The sequence below is a fragment of the Amblyomma mixtum genome, chromosome 3 (assembly GCF_055824585.1).
Source record: "Amblyomma mixtum isolate Tamu chromosome 3, ASM5582458v1, whole genome shotgun sequence".
Taxonomy (NCBI): Eukaryota; Metazoa; Arthropoda; class Arachnida; order Ixodida; family Ixodidae; genus Amblyomma; species Amblyomma mixtum.
The window spans coordinates 119,472,468-119,498,123 of NC_143014.1; the positions used below are offsets into that span (position 1 = coordinate 119,472,468).

General features: G+C 44.7%; 1 protein-coding gene across 9 annotated transcripts in view; it reads left to right on the top strand.

The window, feature by feature from the left end:
* LOC149351604 (uncharacterized) overlaps window positions 1-25,656 on the top strand; it is an 89,265-nt gene that overhangs the window by 7,411 nt on the left and 56,198 nt on the right. For 3 of the 9 annotated variants that reach the window (XM_089580919.1, XM_089580927.1, XM_089580921.1), the window contains exons 2-8: window positions 2,094-2,252; window positions 6,402-6,665; window positions 8,034-8,197; window positions 8,568-8,765; window positions 16,631-16,690; window positions 19,755-20,012; window positions 22,199-22,429. In XM_089580919.1, coding sequence (XP_089437045.1) covers window positions 6,539-6,665; window positions 8,034-8,197; window positions 8,568-8,765; window positions 16,631-16,690; window positions 19,755-20,012; window positions 22,199-22,429 — 1,038 coding nt within the window. In that variant the 5' untranslated portion in view covers window positions 2,094-2,252; window positions 6,402-6,538. Of the gene's footprint in view, window positions 1-628; window positions 648-2,093; window positions 2,253-4,846; window positions 4,898-6,401; window positions 6,666-8,033; window positions 8,198-8,567; window positions 8,766-16,630; window positions 16,691-19,754; window positions 20,013-22,198; window positions 22,430-25,656 lie in introns of those variants that run through there. The other 6 variants (XM_089580923.1, XM_089580925.1, XM_089580920.1 and 3 more) reach the window with 5 other exon arrangements.

Genomic DNA, 25,656 nt, shown 5'->3' on the forward strand with positions numbered 1-25,656 from the left:
CCGCGATCTGGGCCACAGGTAACCTTGAGCCGACGGCCGAGGTTCATGGGTGCACCAAACAGCATGGCAGGGGGCTTGGGTGCTCAAGTGTCAGAGATCAGTCGGATTGTAGGGTCTGGTCAGTAGGACTAAGGATCAATTCGTTGGGTCTTGCAGTCGAGGCAGGGGCGGTGCTGGGGCGAACAGCGAGCTCGGTTCTGGTCATGCAGGCAGGGGCACTACCGGGTGGTGCAGTCCAAGAATTCAAGGTCGACGACCATGGCAGACGCAGCACGCCAAAGCTCCGGGACTAGGATGGCAATGATTACCCCGCACCTCGCACCATATGTTACGTGACGGCAAGCCAATGAAAACGGGACTACATGACAAATGGCGATGGAATGATTTTATGGCGGCGGGCTTAGTGCGAGCGCTCCATGTTGCACCACTGCCCACTTTGTAGTCTTCTAGTCGGTGGCAATATGTAAAGGGCATGGGCTGAGGTGAATAGAGAAATGCATGTGCACTACACACACACAAATTGGCCGCTGGTTCTGGTTGGATATTGATTTGGAGTTGTGCAACTGCTAGAATTAAAAAAAAAACTGGCGCAGCTTGCTTGAGATCATCGTTCCTTGCCTTCCAGTGGCCTACTGCAAGATGATGCTGTGAGTTTCTACCCATGTTATGTTCTCCTCAGTATTGGCAGCTGTAGCATGGCAGGTCTGCAAACTCTAAATTTTAACGCCATTTTGAACTATTTTATGAAACCTCAGCCATTGCTGATACTTATTGAAAGTAATGTTTGCTTTTCTAGGAACATTACTACAGCCTTTGCATAGAGATAAAAATTTGGTGTCCCTACTTCTTTAAGAGCTATACAATTAAGAATTAAGCATGTTGCAGCTTTTATTTGTAGTGTGGTCTAAGACGGCAGCATTTGCGGCAACATGCTGGTGAATGTGCCACTGGGTACATTGCTGTTATTGGGAGTGTGGTCATGATAATCTGCTTGTCGGTCCACCCATCCATTACACTTGCAGCTTGAACATTGAAATGCATTTTAGCTTCATCATTCTCATTGTATTTCAAAGAAGGTTCCAGTTTTTTTTTACGTCTTTAAAAAAATTGCTCACAGCTGATTTCTCATTGACATTGCAGTGCTTCTATACTTTGCCTGTTCATGCAAGTTGAATTTCAACCTTGTTAAGAGATATTTGGAGACGAATTTGGTAAAGCCAAATTATAGCTTAATCATTCAGGCAGCAGATACTGCGACAGAAATCCGGTGTTTCTGTAAAAAAAAAAAAAAAACTGTTGGCATGTGGTTCTCCTTGTCAGGTAGCAGTGCAAAGCATCAGTAGTATGCTTACCATCAGTTATTGCAGCGCACGTCCTGCTTTGAGGAGGGTGCTGCATAGCTTGTCTCCCACTATCACTATGTGGCAAGGTGTTGCCATACGGAAGTCTCTGCAATGTCTGAGCAAGTTCAGCATTCAGCTACTGGGCCCAAGGCCTTGGGATCAAACCCCGGCTGTAGTGGCCACATTTAATTGGAAGCAAAATGCAGAAACTGTGTGATGTGCTACGTGATGTTAGTTCACAGTGTTCAACCCCAGCTGGTCGAAATTATATGAAGTTTCTCTACAATGGCATGCCTCATAGCCCACTGCACATTAGTGGCTTTGGAGTTCAGCTGGTGATACCGTGGTCACAGGATTGAATCCCAGCTGCTGTGGCCGCATTTCGATGGAGGCAAAATGTAAACGCTTTGTGGTGTTTGATGTCAGCGCAAGTCGGTGAACCCCAGGTGGTCTAAATTAATCTAGAGCCCTCCACTACAGTATCCGTCATAGCTCGTGCATTGCTTTAGGACAAACCCCACATACAGTAAAAGCTCGTTAATTCGAAAATCCAGATGATTCGAACTGCCAGCGTAGCTCTGGCCAACACCCATCTAAGTTTATGGTGTTGCACGCTCGCTAGTTCAGACGCTACGGGTCTCGCACCGGTTAATTTGAACGGGTCCCCTAATGGTGGCTGTGTCCAGGTATGACTGGTGTAGCAAGCGATCTTCTCAATAGCCCTACTCAAACCTGAATTCCATGCTGCAGAGTCGCCGATGCACTTCTGGCGCACACGCGACAGCAGGTGTGATGACGAACGGACAGCCCCGTCTCCAAGACGTCGCACCACGTAGTTCTGGTTTCGCTTTTCTGAGCTTCGCAGCCTGCATCGGCCAGCCAACTGAGCCCAGCTGCACGCCTTTTGAGGTGCTGATTGGAGTGCCTTGCTAGTATTTTTGTCCCAGTTTTTTTTTTCTTTTCTGATTCGGCGCAGTTGAGCGTTTCCGTCTGCGTGGTTCTGTTCTAGTGCATCAAAGCTGCGTGCTCGTCAAGTACTGCTTGCAGTTTGTGCAGTGAGGCCTCCTCACGCTCGATGCTGCCACTTATGAAGTGTGTGATGCAGTAGCAGTGGAGCTCCACCACTAAAAATGGTTATTGTTGTGCCATTCTCATCTGAAAAGCAAGCAACTATTGTCCAGCCTCTCACAAAGTAAATTTATCGTGATGCGAGCAGTTTTTAGTTTTTTTGGGGGGGGGGGGTCATGCAATAATTAAAACCACACTCAGCCCTTGTTCAGCTTCCCATCTGACATGTACCCTCTGCGATTCACGTTGTTAGCCCAAGCGGGGGGGGGAACTTGGTATTCTAGCTGTCGCGGTGGCCCGGTGGTTATGGCGCTTAGCTGCTAACCTGAAAGACGCGGGTTCGATCCCGACTGCAGCAGTTGCATTTCGGTGGAGGTGAATTGCTAGAAGTCCGTATACTGTGCGATGTCAGTGCACGGTAAAGAACCCCAGGTGGTTGAAATTTCTGGAGCCCTTCACTACAGTGTCCCCCTTAGCCTGACTTGCTTTGGGACGTTAAACCCTCATAAACCGTAGACCAAATTTAGTATTCTCTTCTAGTTCATTAGTTTCCATTTGTTGCCTAAAGGAGCACTATGCTGAATTTACCAAACACTAAGGCCTGGAAACATCGTATGTTTTGCAAGAACAGCTCTGTATTATTTGATAACTCGTATAGTCGTGTCGTGGTCCTATGGCATGGCCTCTTGTCGTGAGATTCATATGATAGTCTGGATGCATATAGTCCTGCCACCCAGCAAAAAAATAACTCTATACTAGCTTCCAGCACGCATGTTAAAAAAACGTGTTTGCATTTTCACTTCAACACTGCTTGTCTTGGTTGCAAGCTTATTGTGGTGCTCGGGCGCCAGTGTTTTTTTTTTTTTTTTTTCCAATTTCCAAGCAGAGTTTCAATTTGTCTGCTTCTATTTAATGGGAAAAGTACTGGTGTTGCTTCGTGGGCTAAACTGCTGCAGTGTTACTGTGTTGGATATGATTACCTGTTGCTGCTCATGGAGCTTCAACTACTTGCTCTCTGTTGGGTAGCAGTGTTGGTATCTGCTGCTGCAGTTGTGCTGGTATTGTTCAAACCTTTTGTCTGTGTCCAGAAAATTTAGAGCTTATGTAGCACGTTTAATTCAGTCGCTGCCAACTAACAAAGTGTGAACAAGTCACGTCTTAAGCTTACGGCAGGAGGCAGCAATAACTTCAGTAAACAAAAATTCATACTGATTTGATGAGGTTCAGGCTGTGTAATAATCCCTCAGCATCAAGGTTGTGAAAGATTTGAGGAATACATGATTACTGAATTGTTCAAACTAATGCACCAACCATTCGGTATCTAACTTCCCAAACTTTTCTTTTTGATTTGAGGTAAATGTGTAATGAATCCGTTGGAACTCTGTCCATTTTCTGCAACTAGTACGAGTTCTGAAAGTCAGCTTGGGGGAGTGAATCTTGATGAAAACTATGCATGTGTTGCTCTGCCTTAGTCAAAGGTTCATTCTGCTCTTGTTGCTGCAGGATTTAGTTCTCGCAGTTCAGTCACATTCACCCTGGCGCAATCAGTGCAAAGTTTTCAGAGCCCTTTATGCTTCTCCACTTCATAACTTTTAAGCCCTTTGTGAAATGCATGTACAGTCCAGGTTGTTAATTAGACAGTTGCTGTCCTTGTGTGTCTTCCTTTGCCCCAGTCTCAATTCGCACTGTTTCTACTCAGTGGATTACCAACTTGCCCATGCTCCTGTTCTAGCCTGTTGTCACACTGTTTTCTGTTGAAGTATGAAATGCTGACTGGCAGTCAGCATGCACTTGCCTTAGCTACCTTAGCTATGTCAGGCACTCATATTTGAAAGCACTGCTTGCCGAAGCATGCTGGCACTGAAACTTGTACCAAAGCTGCATATGTAATTATGGATGCAGAATGTTTTCAGCATGCCTTAAGTTCATGACTGGGCATTAAAGGGTTAACATTATGATGGCGTCTGAAAAGGCAAGCTGCACAGTTATCCCAGTCAGTTAGCACCACCTTTCAGAATTCAAAAATTATGTGGTCACAAAATTGCTGAAGTTAAAATATTGGCTGTTGATAAGAATTTCAGTTTGACTCTGTTTTCATGGCTGCTGTTAAAAATTTTTGCTTGTCGTGTGGTGATTCATACACTTAATTTCTTTTGAGAATTGATCCTGTGTGTTTTTCTGTCAGTCAATATTGTCCATAGAAAATGAAGCAGCATAGTATTCCCTTGCAAGTTGGGGAATTTGTGCAAGGTAGCTTCAAAAAATGTTTTTGTTTCACTCAGTAACAGAATAAACATGTAATAGCAATTTTTTTTATTGATTTAGGCTTGTGTTTGTACACTTTCAAGTTGTTGCTCATTCATGCAATGCTCATTTTTTTGAGCCCTAGAAAAGTTTATAGCCACTGACGATCTTCGTTACCCTGCTTTCTTTAGCTGTACTCAAGTACTAATCTGTGTACATGATGAGGACTTGAAGCCTTCCTGGTAAGATGAAATATGTTTGGGACCGGGGAGTAGCTTTGTCACTCCTAACATTGCAGGCATTTTTCTCTCAAGCTGTTTGCATTGCTTAAGCATGATAATGGCATACTTTTGCATGTTTTCTCTGTTAAATTTATTGCTGCTAACTGCATCTGCTGTTTATTTTTTCTTAATATTTGTTATTTGCTAAAACTTAATTGTGAAAATGTTGTGACGATTGGTATTAACAGCTAATTATTGTTCAGTTATGTGTAAAATGATGGGTAGCCTGTGAGTGCTGCTTGATATGCATAGCGAATATTGTAGTCCAGCTTGAAAAAAATTAGTTTTGTGCTGTTAATCTGAATTCTAATTTTGAAGTTGACTTGCTTGGGTGGATTAAATTTTTACACTGAGCATATTTACTTCCTAGAGTTTTTCTTACTTGCCATGCTGGCTTATGTATTATTACTGAACTTTTTCAGTTTGTGGTGGTATTCATGCAGCTATTGTATGTTGAGAAAGTTACCAGACCAGCTTGTTTAAGACGAGACTTTGGTCAGGTGCACATCTTGGTTAAGCAGCAATCTGTTCATGCAAAATTAAGAACAATAGCGAGATTCCCGTTCTAAGTCTTCAGTCACAGAACCAGCCTGGGGCAATAATGAGCCACCACAATGTTGTGCACCTGCTCTGGTCTCTCATGGTTTGTCCTGATAACTTTTGCAACAGTTAGTACATATATCGGAAAACTTTATCACATGGTCTGTGAATTTTCTGTGTGTTATGGCTACTTTTCAGAACTGCACTTTAGGCGACTGAATGTGATAGCTGCTTTGTACCTGGTTGCACTGCTGTTCCTGATACCTCTCTACCCTGCTCTGGATGCTGTGCCTTTCCCCAAGCTTCACAGTCCTACCTTTCAACCTCCTCGCTGTGCTCTGCTGCCTTCTGAGCTCGCCACTGCCTTTGAGCTTGAGTTGTGGCCAGTTCCTTTTATATTTCCAGTCCTTTGTCAGGCTCCTGTTACAGGACTTTGGCTGTACCATGGGCTTTTAATCTATCAGTTAATGGTTTCTGGTGTTTCCTGCATTTCATTGTAGGGCATGATACCGATGCCACTAATGTGTTTCCTGAGGGTCATTGTCCCATGTAACCCTATGTAGCCACAGCAGCGCAGAGGGGGTGGTGAGCTCTCTCAAGCCAAGCCTTGATCTGGCGAGTGCACTTCGCGCCTTTCTGCTTTCTCTTTCACCTAAGTTTCAGTGATGCTTTTCGTGCCATTTTCCTCATTTCTCAGCTTTGGGTTCTTGCTACAAGCTTGTTTAAAACTAAAAGGACCATGTGTTTACAGTATGTCTCCCTGTGCGGGCCATGTATAATAGCTTTTTTTTCTTCTTCCCGCGAGCTAATTGTCAGTTGCATAGCATTTGATAAAAATGACATAATTTACCTTTTGCATTGTTAACGCTGCATTTCACATGTTTTTCTCTCACAAATAAATTGTCATGCGCCATTGCATTTGCAGCCCAAGCAAAGGCGTGGAAAGCTTGAAGGTCCGGCTTGAACAGTCGGGCTTTTGGCTTGAGTACAGCAGAAGAGCAAGGCTTAAGAAGATAGCAAGGCCACTTTCAAGTTGGGAGCCCTTGAGCAAATAGCAGCAACATGACATCTGTAGAGGAGCTACAAAAGCCTGCAGTGGGCAGCAGTGATGCAAGTGATGGCGAGGGCTCTGCTGGTGGGAGTTTAGCTGGGCCAGAATCGCCTGAAGAACGAGACAAGGCGCTTGAAGGTGACGTTAACTGTTTTTGTCACTCATCTATTGTTACTTTAGTAAGCTTGAAGGGACACTGAAGACAACTCCATCCAATTATTAGTCTTAGTGAAAACATTCTCTGGCTCTTTCTGAGTATGTTAATGCTTGTCTGGAAATACAAACCCTCTTTTTGTAGCGGAGAAAATTGTATTTGAAAATTTTCCCGCTACTCAATTCAAACTTGGGGCGTCCACACAAAAAGGACTAGTTGCTGCCGTTTGGAATGAATGGTGGAATGAATGGCCATGCAGCATAGCCTCTGGGATCCACACCAGAAATTCAGTTCTGACGCATTCAGTTTGCTTGCGAAATCAGTCGGTAAAGGCGAAACCTGTATTTCGTTTTTGGTCTTTTCTAGGTTATAAAAGCTTACTTTTCTGTGAGAGTAGTCAGTCGTTATAATGCCGTAGTCTATCAATGTAGGGCAACTTCAGTTTTTCTGTAGTGTCCCTTTATGCTCTGCAGTGCAGTTTTAATTGTTTGATGCAGCACGAATCAATAACAAAAGCTTTGCCATTGCAAATGGCTAGTTTTTATTGAGTGCAGCATTTGTTCGTTGTGTATTATATGTAGCTGTACATGGAAACTGCACGTTGTGTGCGTTCCACTAGAGAAGAGCTCAATATTCTGAAGTCATTGTAAGCATGCTTGTGGCTTCAGGATTTAGCAAGTCAAAGCAAGGTCTTCTCATAACCTGTAACAAGGTTTTTATATCTAATGAATTGCATTAAAATGTGTGTTGAACTTAAGGATGGACACATGTAGAAAACAAACTTTATACCAATGTTTTGGCCAGGGCTCAACCTTTGCAAGAGTAAAGCGAATACTAATAGCCACAGGCTTGAAAGGCTAACACATTCAAAAGAACACCTGCAGATTATGACGCATGCAACACACATGGCATAAATATTGTCTGTGCAGTTGTGTGTCATATAACCCTTTCGCATAACTCAGGTAGCATGGTGAATGCATTTGAGCACTCTGCATGTTTACCATGTATTACTGACAGAGCACGCTCAAGAAACACTTCTCCGCTTTCGTTTGTTTTCGTGGATGATTTCAAGTGTGAACAAACCCACTGACTGCTACTAAGAGTTGGACTACCATATTTACTCGTGCAATTGACCCGCTTTTCTTTTCTTTTTTTTTACTTGTCAGGGGGAGGGTTCATTATGTTGGGGTATAAACAATAATTTGATGTATCCAGGATTGACTGTAGTAAATATTTGCTTGATCTTGGCTAGTTCACTATAATAAATTTATGTTGCATTTACTTTTTGCTGTGCTTGTGCAAATGAACAAAGGCACTAAGTGCTCACACACTTACGGGTTGTTGTGATGCAGAGGAGAAACTGGTGGCTGAGAGAAAGAGCGAGGAAGCAGCAGTGCAAGAACCTCAAGCTACTGCTGTTGAACCAAGCCACTCTCCTAGGGGCTGCAGTGAGGGGGTTGTTGAGAGTGAGGAAGAGGGCGCTGTTCATAGCCCAGAGCCTGCACCGCAGCTGCACGTGAGTGTCACTTCAATGGTTGTCCTGCCTGTAGCATCCACGCTTTCATTTGTGTATGCCAGCATTGTGCGTCGAGGATTATAATTTCATGCTTTAGTGCACTAGACAAAAGTAACTGGTTGTTTATGCGAAATATTTGATTTGCAGGGTCGATCAAAAGTTCCCAGGCCACAGGATCTGCTTTTGAGCTGTGTAGTCGTAACCTCTGAGGACCTTGATAGCTTTATCAGCATCTCAAGTGCCAGGATATGCCTATGAAAAGCAGACTCTGTGGCCTGGGAACTTTTGACCAACCCTGTACATTGTAGTTTTTCATTGAGGGTTTTACTGGGGAGACGTCTTGAGCACAAAATGGAATGGATCTTGCCAGTTAACCAAGGCTGTCAGCGGGGATGCCCTGGAGGCAGCCCCAGCTGTGCCTGTGGCCAAGAAGTGCCTCAACAGCCGCTCTATGGAGCCCCTGGAAGGAGAGCTGGACTTTGAAGATGATGCTCCACCGGAGTCACCTAGCGGCACTTCACTTCTCGACAAGGCGCCAAACAAAGACACCAAGGACAGCAAGACAAAAGTACGAAAGTTTTCGCTGCTTTTTATTAATTTCGGAAATGAAAGCTGTTTTTGAGGTTCATTTGAGGTTTAAGATTGTTTCATTAGAATGGTGCTGGTTGTAATGCAGCAGAAAGCACATAATTTAAAAATAAGTGAGCCACACAAGTATTTCAAGAGCAACGGGCACATTCCTTGCATTTTTTTAACCTAGTCTACAGTTAAACCTGGATAACCCTCCATGTAGTGAATTCCTCAATATTACGAAGTTTCTTGATTCCCTAACGCTGCCCCCAGTAAAGCGCGTGTATATGAGAACTCCATGTAACATGGTTGATGTGATGGTTGACCTTGATATAATGAACTTGCTATGCAGACTGTCTGTTAGCTAGTGCTGAGTTACTTGAGCTGACGTGAAAAGAACGTCTACGAACACAATGAGTGGCCGCATTTCACACAGCATGCCATGCGCCAGTCCCGTCAGCGCACCTGCATGGCAAACAAAGCAGTCTCCGCTGCTGTCATTTTTAAAGCATCCCAGCTCATGGCATTACTGTAGTTGATGCACAAAAGCAGCGAAAAATAATGCGACATAACAAAAAAAGAACGACACAGCAGTGCGTGCCGATCACTGTTGATCTTGGTTGCTCGCGTGATTCCGACGCTCTGATAGCTCTCACATGTCGGGAGCGGGGACGTCGAAGTGCGGCCAGTCTAGTGGCAGCAGCATGACCGCGCGAGCTCTCCTCCAGCCCCCCCTCCCAGCCCACTCGTAGTGGCGTTGTGTGAGCTGCGGCAGAGGTGGTGGCGGCTGCTGCTACAGTTGTGCTATCAGCCAATCACAAAACATTTTCCCACACTTATTGCTTTGAGTAAAACGGGTTTGCTGCAAACATTTTCCAGATGATTTCACGTTCAGATGATAGTACTTTTTTTTTTTTTTTTTATCGCGATATATTGCCATATTATTGCACCTGGCGGCCACCTGTGGACGCTGCGACTAGACGTCATAACACCCACGCGCCCACTGTTCCCGCAGGAGCACAATTGCCATCGCTACCCGCGGCTTTTCCAGTTTTTAGTTTTGTGTCGGCCGCTCGTCGTCTGTGTGTCATCTGCTCATGGCGTACACAGATATGGCAAGATGTCAATCAATGCTGTCTACATACCATAACCATATGCACGCTTGCGTACACTAAATGCAGGCATTTTTTCCGCACCTTACGCCATGTCTAACATTCTCACTTATAAAACAGGCGCGACGATGTTTAGACTGGTGGCGCCATCTGGTGGTTAGGAGGGGAACCACGGTTGTCAACAAACCGACGTACCTCTTTAAGCCTAAAGGGGGCAGAATCGTCACTCTAAATAAAAATAATAAAGCAAATTTATTACTCGTACGTTTTCTTATGGGTGACAGGAGACGAAGTGAAAGACCGGTGGCCCATGTATGGCCATTGAACGCGCTGAAGAAGGCAGTGACGAATCCAGTCCGAAGCGAGGTGTCATGCATCGAAGGGCACCACCATATTTGTCGCTGCGGGAATGCAACTTCGTACTCGCCGTCCTGTTGGGCGATGAGAATTGGCGGAATTTTTTCCAGCGGCAGAAATCGGTCCTTGACCGATCGGGCTTTCCGCTGGATATTTCGGCAGAATCTCTGCCGCGGTGGCAGATTCCACTCGCTCTCTCCGCCAATGTCCAAGTGTGAACGCGCCTTTGTCACTTGGCCTACCCAAACTGCAGTGCGACATCGCGCTTCGAGTGGCGCGACCAGACGCCTGTCGGACGAGGGTGTCATGACGTCATGCTCTTCATCTCGCGCCGGCCGGGAGGGCTTGGCACACGCTCATAAACATCGAAAATAAAATCATCTGCTGAACAATATGCGCAGTGACTACTACATTTCGGTGTAATCACATTCCGAGAATCTAGTTTCAGCGTTTTTGTTCAATTTCAAGATTTTGCTTCAGTATCCCTAAGCAAATGCTTGGTTGCGTGCATAATCACATGGCCACATCTGGTAATGCGGCAGTTGGAGCAGTGGCCATGCAGCAGTCGGAGCATGGTGCGGTGGCAGTCGGAGCAGCGATGAGTCACGTGGTCTGACAGCACAGCCAAACCTCTGGCTCTGCTCCTGCTGAAGGTCAAACTGCAATACCCAATGACCTTGGTGAAACATGGTGTGGTGGACCTCTCGCTCCAGAACTGCTCAATACCCTGCCTTCCACACTCGCGTTGAGGGACCAGCGGCAAACCGAACTGCAAACGATCCTGTGGGTTCGGATTTCAGCGTGGCGTAGGCTGCAGAGATTTTCGGTGGTTAGCTCTCACATATGGCTACACTATTCAAGTTTATTTGCATCTATACATGTACAGATGACGGGAGTGCAGACAAAAAGCCAAACGAATTTGGCTTGGCGGGGTCTATACCATTTACATAAAATGGTACTATGCACAATAAAGAGAACACAAAGATACAATAATGGATAAACGAAAAGAAAAAAAAGCATTAGTGAACATTCTATAACAAAAATACATACAGGCAAAAAAAAATAAACAATAGAATGCTGAAAGGAAATGAAATTGCAGAAAGCGTATAGTATAAAATGATACAAATAAAACGGCTTTGAAATTCACAAGTATAAAGAATAAGTTACGAACAAGCAAAGAAAATTGGTTAGGCATTTACGGCGTCAGTGTATACTACAGCAAAGCAAACAAAACAAAAAAAAGGAATCCACAATGAGCCCATTGAAAGGAGAGATAGGTTGTTATTGAGTTTCTAATGAGTTTAACAAAGATGGCAGTGTGTGGCGTAACATTTGTTGACCGTAGTTAGTGCATGCTTTAGGAATGTACCGTGTTTCTCTGTGACGTGTGTTGTAAATGTTAGAACTCATTGTCAATAGAGATAAATGCTCGAAAAATTTGGTGTTCTGTTTTTTCGCAGTAGTGAAACGCTTGAGTCAAATACTATGATATATGGAGGTGACCGGCTGTAAGTTAAGGGCGTTGAAAAGAGGTTGCGTATGAGCGACATAAGGAGAATTAGCGACAGCGCGCACTGCTTTCTTCTGCATCAAGTTTTGTGATATTAGACATTGTGGTGTTTCCCTAGACTAAATGGCAGTAATTCAGATGGGACAGGAAAAGAGAGTTGTACAGCAGCTTTTTCACGCTCAAGGGAAGAAAAAATCGAAGTTTCGTTAGTACTCCCACAACACGAGCGATTTTGTTAGCAACTGAATCTGTATAAAGATTCCAAAGTAAGTTCTCCTGAAATACAACCCCGAGGCACTTAATGGATGGCACAATGTTGATAACCGAGGAACCCATTGAAGTCATATGAAGCAACTGCTAGAGCAAAAGAGCTGGGTAAGCAGCGTGCAATTCGGGTTTTCTTTAGTGGAAACGATTCGCATATGAATTAACTTTTTCTTACGCCCAAAGACCCATGCGTCCTGCCAAGAACGGGTGCCGGCACGGGGTGCATACTACCCGCCACTCGTCGAAAGCTACCTTCAACTCGGCAAATAGGTTGGCTCTGAGCATAGGTTACCCCCCTCTCAATTTCAGATAGCCGTTATCTGCTTAAAAGTAGTGGTACTGAAATTAATGAGGTATGCCGATGTTATATGCTGTCAGCCTGTCGCAGAGGCACGAAGCAGGAATGGTTGCGTCGCGGGACAAGTGCAGGAACACGTTCTGGCAGTCTGCAAGCCATACCAGAGCCTGATATTTGTGCTAGGACTACTGGGGCTGGGTTGCTTCTCATATCTAGTATTTGCATTGCGCTGCGGCATAGCCTCGCGCCTCTGAGGGACCATTCATTGCTTCACCGGTTCCGGCAAAATCAGGATCGGGCATTCCTGCAATAGCACCCCACTTCCCCAAATTAACCGGTGCAATACAGGTCACTGCTTCGAATTATCCAGTAAAAAATTACGGGTCCTAAGAAATTCTTAGAATTATCCGGGATTTCGAATTGACTGAGTTCGAATTATCGAGGTTTTACGGTACATTTATTTCTATTTTGGTTTTTGTTCTGCATTGTCCTTTCAAGTCTTAACGCGAAAACCTTTTTAACTGTTTAACTGTACTTTATTTTACTTTCAAATTTCTTGGATGTTTGCTTTATAAAAAAATATTGCTTCATGCTTTTCTAGATGTCATGCCAAAAAATGAACATCTTTGCCTGAATTAAAATCCTGCACTTGGACAGTAGAGCAGTATTTTTTGTTGGTTATCTGTCTATAATAAGTGCAGCTGGGCCAACTGCTTTATCTCATATCATTATTCGTTCTTGCTTTCTACAGCTTCCATTTGATTCATGTTGTGTGTGGCTAATGTGCTGAACTGTCGTTGGCATGTCACTAACGGGTGCATAGGATTAGGCACTCCACCCTGAAAAATGCTCTGCGTTTTTGCTCGGCGCTTTTGAATTGACCAACGCTATAATGATTGTTCTACTTATGGTGCTGCCTTACTGACAACCTAATTGTTTCGTAATTAAAAGAAATATATATGTTCGATTTCAGCGACGCCTTAGTAGCGGAGCTGGCGTGCAAGCAGATCGGGTCACTCGCGCTGCAACGGCGGCAGCGAACGTAAAACTAGCTTGTATCATAGTTATTACTCCTACCAGCAACCCGATACAGGCCAGCGATCCTCGAGGAGGATTCATTTTTGACGCTCCCGTATCCCAGTGCTTATTATTTACGAGAACAATAAAGTTTAGCCAGATCATCGCGTCACTTCGTTCGTTGCACCGCAACCCGGAACGGCGGCGAGCCTTGCGACAACGGTGAACCGTGATTCTAGATAACTGCAGTTAAGTGTGGTATCCGCGATTAAGCATAAGCACATTTAGACTGCCCGTGTGACTGCAGGTCAGCCAACAGCCAGCTGCCGCTGCAATGCTGACAGAGAAAGATGGTCATCTACACGGGCCATCTGTCAGACAGATAAATACGATCATCGTCGGCTACACTCAATCAATCAATCAATTTTATTTCCTTAAAGACCCCTTTTCAGGGGCATTACATAGGGGGTGGGTACAATGTTTGGTGAGACAAAGTAATCATGCGTTATGATGATGACAAAAAGCTGTTAGCTCTGCACGCGAAGTTCGCGGGACAGGTTATTGTTGCAATGTCAGCGGGAAGGCCATTCCAGTCCGTGGCGGTGCGTGAAAAAAATGAAGCTGCAAAGGTGACAGTGCGTGCACGTGGGCGGCTGATCTGGAGTTGATGGAGAGTGCGGTGAGATATGCGTCAACATCGGTGAGATATGCGTCAACAGACTCAAAATCTTCGACAAATTGCAGCGGCAAGTTCGGGGTGCGATCATTATGCGGGGAATAAAAAAAATTGAATTTCGCCAACAAAATTCGGGGGTGCGATCATTACGCGAGTGCGATCATTATGCGGTATACCCATGTTTTGCCACGACCAAACTTTATCAAAAATATTACTTCTCCCTATCAGCGCTTGCATTGGTTACCTTAACTTCAGGTGAAAAAAATCTTTCAGTTATTACTGTAGCACTTGTAACCCTCTTCTGGTTTGGCATCTCTGCCGTCTGCAGTATTTGTAAATATGGAATCTTGGTGATACGAACACGGTTGATACAAATTTCGCAATGATAACGAAAAAATTCCCTAGGTGGAGTGCATTGTGCATAATGTGCGGAATTCCGCATGTTTTGATCTATCTACCACATCACTACTTATGATAAGAGTCGTGACCATACTCTTGAGCACAGCCCGTACATCATCGACGCCATGATCGCTATTTGCGCGGCCCACACATCGTCGACGTTGTGATTGCTAGCCGTGCGGTACGTACCATGAGCAGTAAGCGGTTTTGCGTTACGCAGTTAGCGGTGCAGTGAGCATCGCGGACGTCATGATCGCCAGTCACACACACACTGCAAGTAGCGAGCTGTGGCCTCACAGCCATGAATAAATCCCGTCGGCACAGATCTGCATGGGTGCATTTTCTGTTCTTCTGCACAAGAATTTTGTCCATTTGTGTGACACAAAATTTCAGATGATACGAATTTTTTCTGCGACCCCGTGAGATTTGTATCACCAAGTCTCTACTGTACATGAAGACAACACATATGGAGGGCCCATTGTGCGATGTCAGTGCACGTAAAAGAACCCCAGGTGGTCGAAATTTCCGGAGCCCTCCACTACGGCGTCTCTCATAGCCTTAGTCGCTTTGGGACGTTAAACCCCATAAACAAACAAACCAAAGTGGGAAGACACAGGTGACAGGAAAGATAGGAATGCAGAACAGCAACATTACTGCGAAAAGTGCTTTGCCAGCATTAGCTTCAGTAATGATGAGGCTTTTGGGGTCTTGTTGATCTGAGGTGCATTTTTGAAGTTGGCGATCTCACTGTTAGCCCTCAGCTAGTTGGATCAGACAAGAAGTGGAACATCAGTTGCTGTTATTTATGATAATAAAAATAGTCACGATTGCAAAGATATTGGCTTCAGGTGTGCAGCCCTCACTTCCAGTGCACTACCAGCCTCCAATGTGCTTTGCTGCTTCCTCCTCAAAGATTGTGATGAAGGAATTTGGTTCAAAATTTCTTAAAGGGACTGTGCAACGAATTAAATGTCGCTTGTAAATGTTTTGAATGGTTAGAAAGTGTGCTAAAAAGCATTCACACCAAGTATGGGTCTTCGGAACTGAGCCGGCAATTTATTATGAATTTTTAAAAACCACGTTTTTTTTTTTTTAATTCGCGGGCCAATTGGTGTCCTCGTGGTGACCGATTTTGAAACTAAAATCATGAAAGTAGATGTCACTAGTCCCGTGACGTCAGCAGGCCACCACACCCTGTCATTTGCTGGAGTCACGCCAGTCACGACATCACGGGCACTTTTCCGGTAGCCGTGAAAATCATCTGCTCGTGTAGCCGCGTAACCCCCTCAGAAAGCGCGAGCCACAGCATTGCCTTGACACATATGGTTTCTGTTTACCTCTGCCGTCTCTTTCTGTTGGGAGTTTGGGAGCCACTCGCACTGTCTTTTTCATCCGCTTGAGGTAAATAGCTGCTGACGCTGCTGCTGGGGTGCTGGGTGCGACAACCGGAAGTCGCAAACCAAATGTCAGCAAATGGCGTATTCATGGGCGGTGCCCAGTCCCAGAGCTGTTTTCTTTATTTTTTCCTGGTGTCCTGCGTGTGCAAGTTGAGGGGAGAGAGGAGGAGTGTGATTTTTAATCGTCTATAACTTCGTTGTTATTTATGCTAGCTCAAAAATTCTTGCACTGGGGTTACGAGTGATGGAATGCCTATCTCTAGTCTGCTTTACGCAATCTCAATTAATTTATTGCATAGTCCCTTTAAGCCATAGTTACTGGATTTGTGCAGTGCTTTGCCACATGTGAACTTGTACAGATATCAAATTTAATTGTTCCTCACTACAGGAAAAAATGCAGTTTTGGAATAGTGCACGTAAAAAATGTATGCAACTGTAAATTTAAGCATTTTCATTGTTTATAGCGTATTTGGTAGTAATAAGTTATGACAAGGCCAATTTTTGGACATCTCAAGGTCATAAAACTGTACCATCTCTCTTATCTCACATGCAATAGTGGAGTCTTCCCTGTACACTATTGCATTTTTCCGTTGGACTATCACATTTATAGACAGTCTTGACTGTAACATAGTTTCCTGAGCAAGTAACTTATGAAATGAAATTAATATCTATTACTTGTTAGAATGACGTAAAAAAAACTAGTACAGCGTAGCTACCACGAGTATATGAGGCTGCTTTCATTGGTATGCATTGTTTCATTTTTATTCAAACTTTAGTTATAGTCATGTTTTTTGCTTTTTTTTAGCCTAAACAGAAGTGTTATTTTTCAGGAAGATAACTTGGAAGAGGGAGAGGCTGAAGATGATGGCGAAGTATCCGACGTCAGTGGTGTAAGTGCAAATTTTTTATGTTAAATCATAAAAAAGAGAGAAACGGATATATACCGTAAAAACCCGCGTATAATATGAACCCGAATATAATACGAGGCTAAGTTTTAGAGATGCGAAATGGGAAAAAAAAGTTTCACCCACGTATAATACGAGTAACACAAGCTCATAGAAGACATTTATTCAAATCGCATCCCGCACTTCACTTCAATTACTTTCTTCAGTAGCGCTTTCTTCGGACATTTCTTTGTCCGACAAATCATCCCAAATGTACTCATCTTCCGTGCCATCGAGGGCGTTCGAGATGCCGCACTTCTTAAGCCCGCTTCAGCCGCCCGGTTGGCGTCACTGCAGGCTCACCTGAGCGCATCCACTCTGCGTAGCACCGCTTGACTGCGTCCTTGAACGGTTTGTTTACACAACCATCAAGCGGCCGCGAAAGCTTTGTCGCGTTCCGCAGCACGCGACTTTCTGTTGTGGCCATCCACGAATGCTTCCTTCAACGACACCAAACTGCCTCCCGGTTGCACCGTTGCCGATGTTCTCCGCAGCTAAAATCGCTTGAAAGTAGCCGAGTACTGTTTTCGAGACCGTGACATCGTGCTCCCTAAAACAATATCCACTTCACGAAGCGTGCCTTACATGCGAGCACGTGCGTTGTCAGCAGGCGCACGGCACACCGCGACCCCCCGGCGCACCCAACGGATCAACAAAGAAACGACGTCGTGACGTCGTTTGCCGAGAGTAGCGAAGCCAAGCCGTAGCCACGCGCCAATAGCAAAGCCAAGCTGTAGCCACGCCGCAAAAACGAAACCAAAACTTCGAGCAACTTCGAAAATTTTTGTTCGGATCCGCAAATAGTACGAGGCGGAAATTTAGGACGCTAATTATGGGAAAAAAAACCTCGTATTATACGCGGGTTTTTACGGTAACTCTACTCAGTTTTGGTAATTCTGAACTGGATGTTAAGCAGTAATATTTTGCGAAGTTATTTTTAATTGGTGCAATAATATGTTTGAATCATTGGCCAAACAGTTAGGTGAACCTGCACTAAGAGGAATGATATAGTTTTCATTTTTGGTTTCATTGATTTGAAACATTTCCATGCCTCAGCACATGTGAGAGGGCCTGATTTGCTAGTTTTGATATTGTAACCTGCACCACTAATGTATACTTCAGGTCGGTAGTATCAGCGAACAATAGAAATTTTCAGCAACATGTTTGTATAGGCAGATGTCTGTGGTCAGTGTTCACTGACTAAAGTATGTCTGACTTGCAACTCAAGGGTCAGGGGTTCAATTCCCAACTAATTACCTCAGCTTTATTTCATCGCAAATAATGTGCTTTACATATGTATATGTCCTAACGACATTTGAATCATGTTGCGACCTTCTAAGCACAAGTTTTCTAATGTTTTAATCACTTTTAAAATCTGCCACGCCACATGTAGGCATTTTTTCAACCAAACTGGAGCTTTCGCTCATGCCGCCACCAGATTTTCTGCAGAATGGGAGTCTTACGCTGTTGCATAAAAGTTCATAGGTAGAATATGAACTGCTGATTTCAAAAATGCTTTTTCCGAAAGATGTATTTTTTTTGCACTTTTTTAGCCCTAAAGACCCTTGAACCTGCTTAGCTTTAATTCTGGCATATCAAGTTAGCAAGAGAACATGCATACAATATTAGTTATGTTGATTGTTTTTAGAGCCGCCGCGGTGGCTCCGTGGTTATGGTGCTTGGCTGCTGACCCGAAAGATGTGGGTTCGATCCCGGCCGCGGCGGTTGAATTTCTTTGGAGGAGAACTTCTAGAGGCCCGTGTACTGTGCGATGTCAGTGCACGTTAAAGAACCCTAGGTGGTCGAAATTTCCGGAGCCCTCCACTATGGCGTCTCTCATAGCCTTCGTCGCTTTGGGACGTTAAACCCCATAAACCAAACCAAACTTGATTGTTTTTAGAGGTATGCATGGGAAACCTTTTGTGTGTATTCTGAGCACAAACAGATCAGCTCCTTTAATTCGTTAGCTTTGTTGCCTTAAAGGGACACTGAAGGGGAATATAAAACTAAGTAAGACTGATAGGTTATTCTTCACGAACACTTCCTTCATTTTTTCTTCGTGGAAAAGGTGATGTGTTGCTGTGAAAATCGCAAATGAAAGTCTCGAAACTGTTCCACATTCAAACCGCCTGTGGAAAGAATGTTCACAGTTATGTCATTTCTATGTATGCATTTGCAACGGAGGTCTATGACCATTTAGAGGCGCGAATTCCAAAGGCTGAAAATGCGGCTGGAAACTGCATTGGCACAGCGCATAGGGCATAGTTGGGGGAGCTCAGGCCTTCTGAGCCCCCCACCCCACTCACTGTGCCCACCTTCCTCTGAAAGGCAAATGCTCTTCGTTGCATTATGTGCGGCTGTATCTGTTTGCAACACCTGTGCAGTAGAAATAGCCTCTCTAGATTCAGAAGAAACAAGGTGGAGTTATCAAGGGCAGATGCGGACGGCAGAACGAACTGCTGATCGCTCTCATGCACATTTCACGGTGGTGATGACGAGAGCTTGTGGCCTTCTGTGCGTTGTGTGCTGTTGTGAACTGTGCCCATAAGCTTCGAGTGCTGCAGTTTTTCATGAGTGAAAAATTGCATGCACATTGCTCATCAAACAGTGCACTGTGCTGTCAATTATTGCATGTTTCTTTACCAGCTACAGTGTAATCCACTTACAACGATACCAGATATATTTGGCCAAGCCAAAATGGTGCTTGGTGATTTCTGTTTGCTGATGCAAGCATTTTTTCCCCCTTTTTCCATCTCCTCCCTTTGCTGTTTCTCATTCCTCTTTCAATCTTTTTGTGTTGTTTCCCTATTGCACGCACAACTACTCATTTCCCTACTTTTTCCTGCTTTCGGAAAAAAATTTTTAAATCCAAAATTTTTCTCACCTGGGGCCACAAATTCGAATTTTAATGCTCGCAAACCTCCTGCACTTCCTGCACTCCCCCTCATGCCATGTGTCGGCCCCTTCGCCCCTGTCCTGGCTGCTTCCTTGCCACCCCTACCCCCCGCAGACTGAGTTGTCAGTGCAGGATGATGACTTGGAAGAAGGGGAGCTGCCTGAAGGCACTGGTGGAACTGGGGCTGCACGTAAGGCTGCCCAGGTGCCCCGGCCCATCTGCCGTTTTTTCATCAAAGGCCAATGCACATGGGGTTCGTCGTGTCGCTTCATCCACCCAGGCATCAATGACCGAGGCAACTACAACATGTTTGCCACTGTGCCCAAGCCACTGCACCATCACATGCCAATGGGGGGACCACCTGCTGGCATGGTAGGCTTTCTTCTCTACTTCCTTGCTTTTGGTGAGCTCACAGTAATGCAACTTCCTAAATGAGCTGTAAGCCTGTGTTTTGGTCGTCTTTCAGTCTGGGAACAGTGCACCAAGAGCTAGACAAAGGGATTCAGCTCCCGTTACGGCTAACTGTGTTAAGATAAACAATGTAAGAGCATTTGGTTAGTTTCCCGTAAACACAGTGTAAGAGAAAAAAAGTCATTTAGGACGAATCACTCCGCACATTCGCTGTTTAAGAGGAACTGTCACATTGACCATAACGCCAGAGTCTCCATCAGTTGTACTCTTGAGGAGGGGATAGAAGAAACATTTAAAAATTGAAAACACTTGCTCCTGCACATTCGTGCACAGGTACGGAGTAGCGTCCTTGCCGGGAAACTTTCCTACATATGCACTTTCATATGGGTACATTATAGGCAGCGCACCAGCATGCCTGTCAGCACACAGAGCAGATATCTTACATGACTGGATCTATGCATCGCGCACGTGTTGCATGGTGCATGTTGCCCCCAGTGGACGAAAAGACTCGCAGGTGCAGGGTGAACCTGTTTGTTGACTTTATATTTCAACAGATTTTCAACTGACATTTTGCACAACATGTTTTTGTAGCCCATAGATCTGACATGACCAGATATTATAGATTGCATTGTAATTGTTAAAATATTCGTTCTTTATTTTTATTTTCATGTGTTTTAAAACTCCTACCTTGTGGTATACTCGTGGTCAGGCTATATTCATGTAAACACGGTAAAAAACGGACTAATGCCTTTGTCATGTGGAATGGTGTGAGCTTGTTTCGTACCCTCATTTTATGCATAGCACATTATATGTTCTCTAATTTGCCTCCTCTCTGCAAGATAATTTTTTTCATTGCTGCCATGTAACAGAAATTTAGACACACCTTGCATGCTCACTTGGCCTTCTTCGAGACACTTCTGATAAGGTGATTAAATTTGCATTGTCCCTTCAAATTCATCACAAGTCTGCTGTAGAGTAAAACCTCATTAATCCAGACTTAAACAGTTGGTAAGAACATGTGAATTATCCATAGGTTTATCAAATTACCCTAAATAAAATGCCAAAAACGATTTGCATCACTCTAAATTTATTTGGTGAAAATTCACAATGACCTCCTACTTCTGAGGTATCTGTGACTGCAGTGGCGACATGGTGATGTCGCTGCACAAGAAATACCAAGCTGCCATTTTGTGATGCCGATGACTAGAGGGTGTTGCTGACATAGTTTCATTTTCATATTCTATTCTAATGCACATGTCATTTTTAGATCTTTTCCGGAAAAAAAGGTGTGCGTTAGAATTTAGTAAATATGGCATCTAGATTTCTGAACCAGTGAGGTTCTACTCTACCTTTATGTGTTTAAAGTTGCAAAAGAACTAGCTCAAGACCATATTGCTGCTCTTAATATTATTATTATTATTACTATTATTTGGCAGGATAACAAAAACTGAAACACGAAATCTGGCTAGGAACCATCTGCTAACTGCCACCCGAAGAAGGACAATTCCTGCCTGCTCCAGTAAAGGGACTTGGGGGACGAGAAAGAATGTAGAAACAGTAAAAAGAAAATTAAGATGCTATGAGATCGCTTTCTTAACATCATGAGCACGGTAAAAAAAGGCGCTTAAAATAACCTAAAAGGAGGGAGACAGCCAGCATGTAGTGTGGTACCTTTGCATGAGGCACAAGTCATATTACACTGGTGGCAATGTCGAAGAAAGGTGTGCAGCAATGAGCCAAATTGCACTACACACTAGTAGATGAAGCAGTGTTATACAGTAGAACCCCGCTGTTACGTTCCTCACTGCTGCGTTTTCCCGGCTGTGACTTTTTTTTTCCCGGTCCGGTGAAAAACGTATGAACGGGGTTCTACTGTAATTGACTGTCTAAACTGCTCAAGGGCCTTTGAAAGAGGTGGCCCCATGTGAGGGAAAAAGCTGTCATCCCATCAAGCGCATCACATTGAGGGAAATTTGGGGCTTAGTAAATCTGTTCATCTTATGAGGAGTTAAGCTCGACAGAGTTGCTTGAAATATCAGCTTGTGTAAAAACTTAATAGGGATCAGTAAACAGGTGTTGAGACAAGCATACAGGTATTCTTTTCTCTATATAAGCAGAGTGATGTTTGTGAATTTTTTATTTTCAAGCGGGGCGGAGCACCACCGCCTGAGTTCTTGGGGCCTCCCATGCCACCACTGCCGCCACCACCAGAGGAGATGATGCTACCACCAGTTGAATCAGCATGGGAGCGAGGCCTTCGCCATGCTAAGGAGCTTATGAAACGGGCTTCTCGTCGCAAAGAGCAAGAGCCAGACTTCGAGGAAAAACGACTGAATTTAGTACCCTCCCATCATGACAGGACTTCATCACAATCTGAGGTGGGGCACATTCTGGTTTGTCTTTTCTTTTCCTGGCCTTCTCAGGCACATGTTTGTGGCCGGAGAATTGCAATGGGTGTAAAATGTATAAATCTGCTTAACCCTTTGTGCTACAGCAGAACACATTTGTCCCACTTGCTTCAAGTGCTGACAAACGAAAAACAGTAGGCTTGTGCAAATAGCGAATTTTCACTTCGAAGCAAATATTTTCGAATTGAAGCGAATAGTGTGAGACTCAAAATGTAGTAATAAAAGAAAGAGACAATCATTAGAGGTGAATAGCATACACTGAAAGACGGGGTTTGCAGAATTCACTAAAACAACTGAAATAAAAAAAAAATGTAACAAAGTAAAAATAAATGCTTTCAAATTTGGGTTAGGCAATGTTCAAACTGCCCCAAGCCATAGTCTCAAGCCTTTACCATGCAGTTCTTTATATGCTGCTGTTTTGAAAATAAAAATTGCTGAGAGATTTTTCAGACACTGAAATTTGAGACGCCCTGCATCTGATTCCGCATCATCCCTGACCTCATTTGCATAGCATATGGTCACGTAACCGCAACACACATGCAGGATCGCCCGTTTGTTCAACTGCCGGAGGAAGCTTGGCCTGAGTCAAAAAATGTCAATGATGGCGCACCGCACACGTGCCAGAAGCAGCACGCGGCACGCCACCATATGCTAATCAGAAGACGCGGTACCTGTGATTTCTGGGATAGATCCTTAGTAAACCAACCTCGCAACGTTGCACATTGCGCTGCTTTGGACGGAGGCGCATCGTCAGCACGGGCCAGCATAAGGCGCGAGATGCGAGCACACCCTCTTGCACTGCCAGGTATGCTGCTGCATAAAGGCACGGGGTGCACCTATCCCTGAACAGAGCAGGTTTAAATGCATCTCTATGACCAAAGTACTTCCGTCTAAACACGCGAGGCAGATCTGGTAGAGCAACCATAAAATTCAAACCTCGTTGTAGGATCGCTGATATCTCGTTTGTCTCACCTTTATTTATGGTGCCATGTTTTGGTTTCAATTGTAAGTCAATCCCCCCTTCAGATTTTCAAATTGTAAAAGGTGGGTAGACTTACAAGCAGGTAAATGCGGTACTACCTGTACGTTTCTGTGAGCATGTCCCGTCCAAGCTTCCGTAAACCCCGTGCAGTGCTAACTCAGCTGTTATGTTGCAGCTGTGGCAGCTTTCCTGCATGCTACTTCTCAAATGTCACTTCGCGATGGTGGTTTACCCTATGCTGTGGAATTTTGAAAGCTATACGTTTAGCGCGCATGTAACGGCGACAGCAGACCGGCTAAAGTGGGACTCTAGACTCCATCGACATTTGGCTGCCATTGTATTCGGTGGCTTCTGGCTGTTGGTGCCATTCCATTGCTGCTGAAGCGCGAGCACAAATGACTAAAGGCACGAAATTGAAACTATGCCGTAGCAAACCGCTGAACGGTCGGCGTTGTACGAGATGCGGTTGTGCGGGCTGGCTCCAAGGAAGGTTTGTCATCTGCATTTTTCCTTGTTGCCTGCAGCTTGAAAACATAATTTCTAGGTTCCAATTGATGAGGATTGTGTAGGGCTATAGCGGCTGCCACAAAAACAACACACAAGTGTGCACGCATGCTTAAACTTCACCCGCTTCGCGCACCTTCTCTTTTCGCGGCTGCCTTCATTCCATCAAGTTTTCAGGCAGAGGGAGAGCCATCACAGGGCATTTAGGATGTTCTGCGCATGCAAACGTTTGTGAGAGTCATAGCCTTGCAAAGTCCATGGAAGCATACAGCAGACAATGATGTACTTATCCAGGACCAAAGGAACTGGTGCATCATCATCAAGCGGCACCCTAATGTTGTAGTAAAAGCTCGTTAATTTGAACTTCACGGTTCCGGGAAAAAAGTTCGCATTATCGAATGACCTCGAAAAAACTGACAAAAAACCGTTTGCATTACGGTATATGTACGGTATTTACTCGCGTAACGAACCCACTTGCATAATGAAGCCACCCACCCCCGATTTTTGCCTAAAAATATGAAAAAAACGAGCGTCAGTCGTTAACGCTTCCCTCCGTTTCCGTCATGGTCCACAATGCATTTCTGGCGGCGCCAAGATGCTGCGCAGCGATAACATCTTTTGATGTTAGCTCTAGCAAGGGGGGAGCGAACTTGGCTGAGTGCCAGTGCTTGTCCGGGTGTGCAAGCCTTGTTTTGAGTACGTTCGCCTTATCATGCCGTGGGCGATTGGGGCGAACGCCGTCTACTGCCACTCAATCATTGGAACGCGCAGCGAGCGATGCTAAAAGCCGGTGTCATGATCGCGGCTGACCGTGTGCTTTGGTTGGTGACTGATGGGTGAAAGGATGGACGACACTTGCAAAGAAAAAAAAATGTTTTTCGCACGTAATTTGTAGCGCCCGTCCGAAGTCATAGCCTTCATGGGCTTTGGCTGGGACCACACTGACAGTACTTATCTGTATTTCCGAATTAGCAGGGCTGGAATTGACAAGTATTTAGTTGCAAGTTCCGGAGGTTGCGCAGAAAAGAGGGTAGGCAGCCGCCACCGCTGCCGCCAACCCCTACCCTCCGGCCGCCGCGCCGGTGATGGCGCCATTTAGGCTTTACCCACTCTTCTACGGTTTTATCTGGTTCCATCTTCTGTCCCCGTTTAGGACGTGCGCAGCCTCTAACTATGCGGAAGTGCTTTTTTTTTGGTCACGTGCTGTGTGCCAAGCTGCCCAGAAGCGGCGACGCGTAGTTCGAATTATCCGTTGCGGAACCGACCCGCTTTTGAATTAATAACGGGCTTTTTTATACACAGATCTCTATGGAGCTTGGCCGGACCAAGTACTGTAGTTCAAATTATCCGAAAATTTGAATTTTCAAGGTTCGAATTAACGAGCTTTCACTGCACAGTTAGGAACTTGAAGGTAAAGTTGGTTACTTTCGTTTGTGGCAGTAGATTTTTTTCACGCGCGCTTGCTGGCTCCTACATTTCCTGGCTGGTGTGTTTTGTTTCCGTGGTCCCGTGCAAAATGTAACAGAAGGGTTCTGCTGTAGTTTCTGGGCCCTTCCCTTATCACAAGCATGGCCAGAATAATTAGTGAATTTATTCTAATGATGGCAAGCGATCCTGTAATAATCTCTCCTATTGCATATGGTGCATTGTAATCCGCGCAGCGTAACGGCTGACGTGAGATGATCAGGGGGTCCAGTCGCTAGGCCAAAAA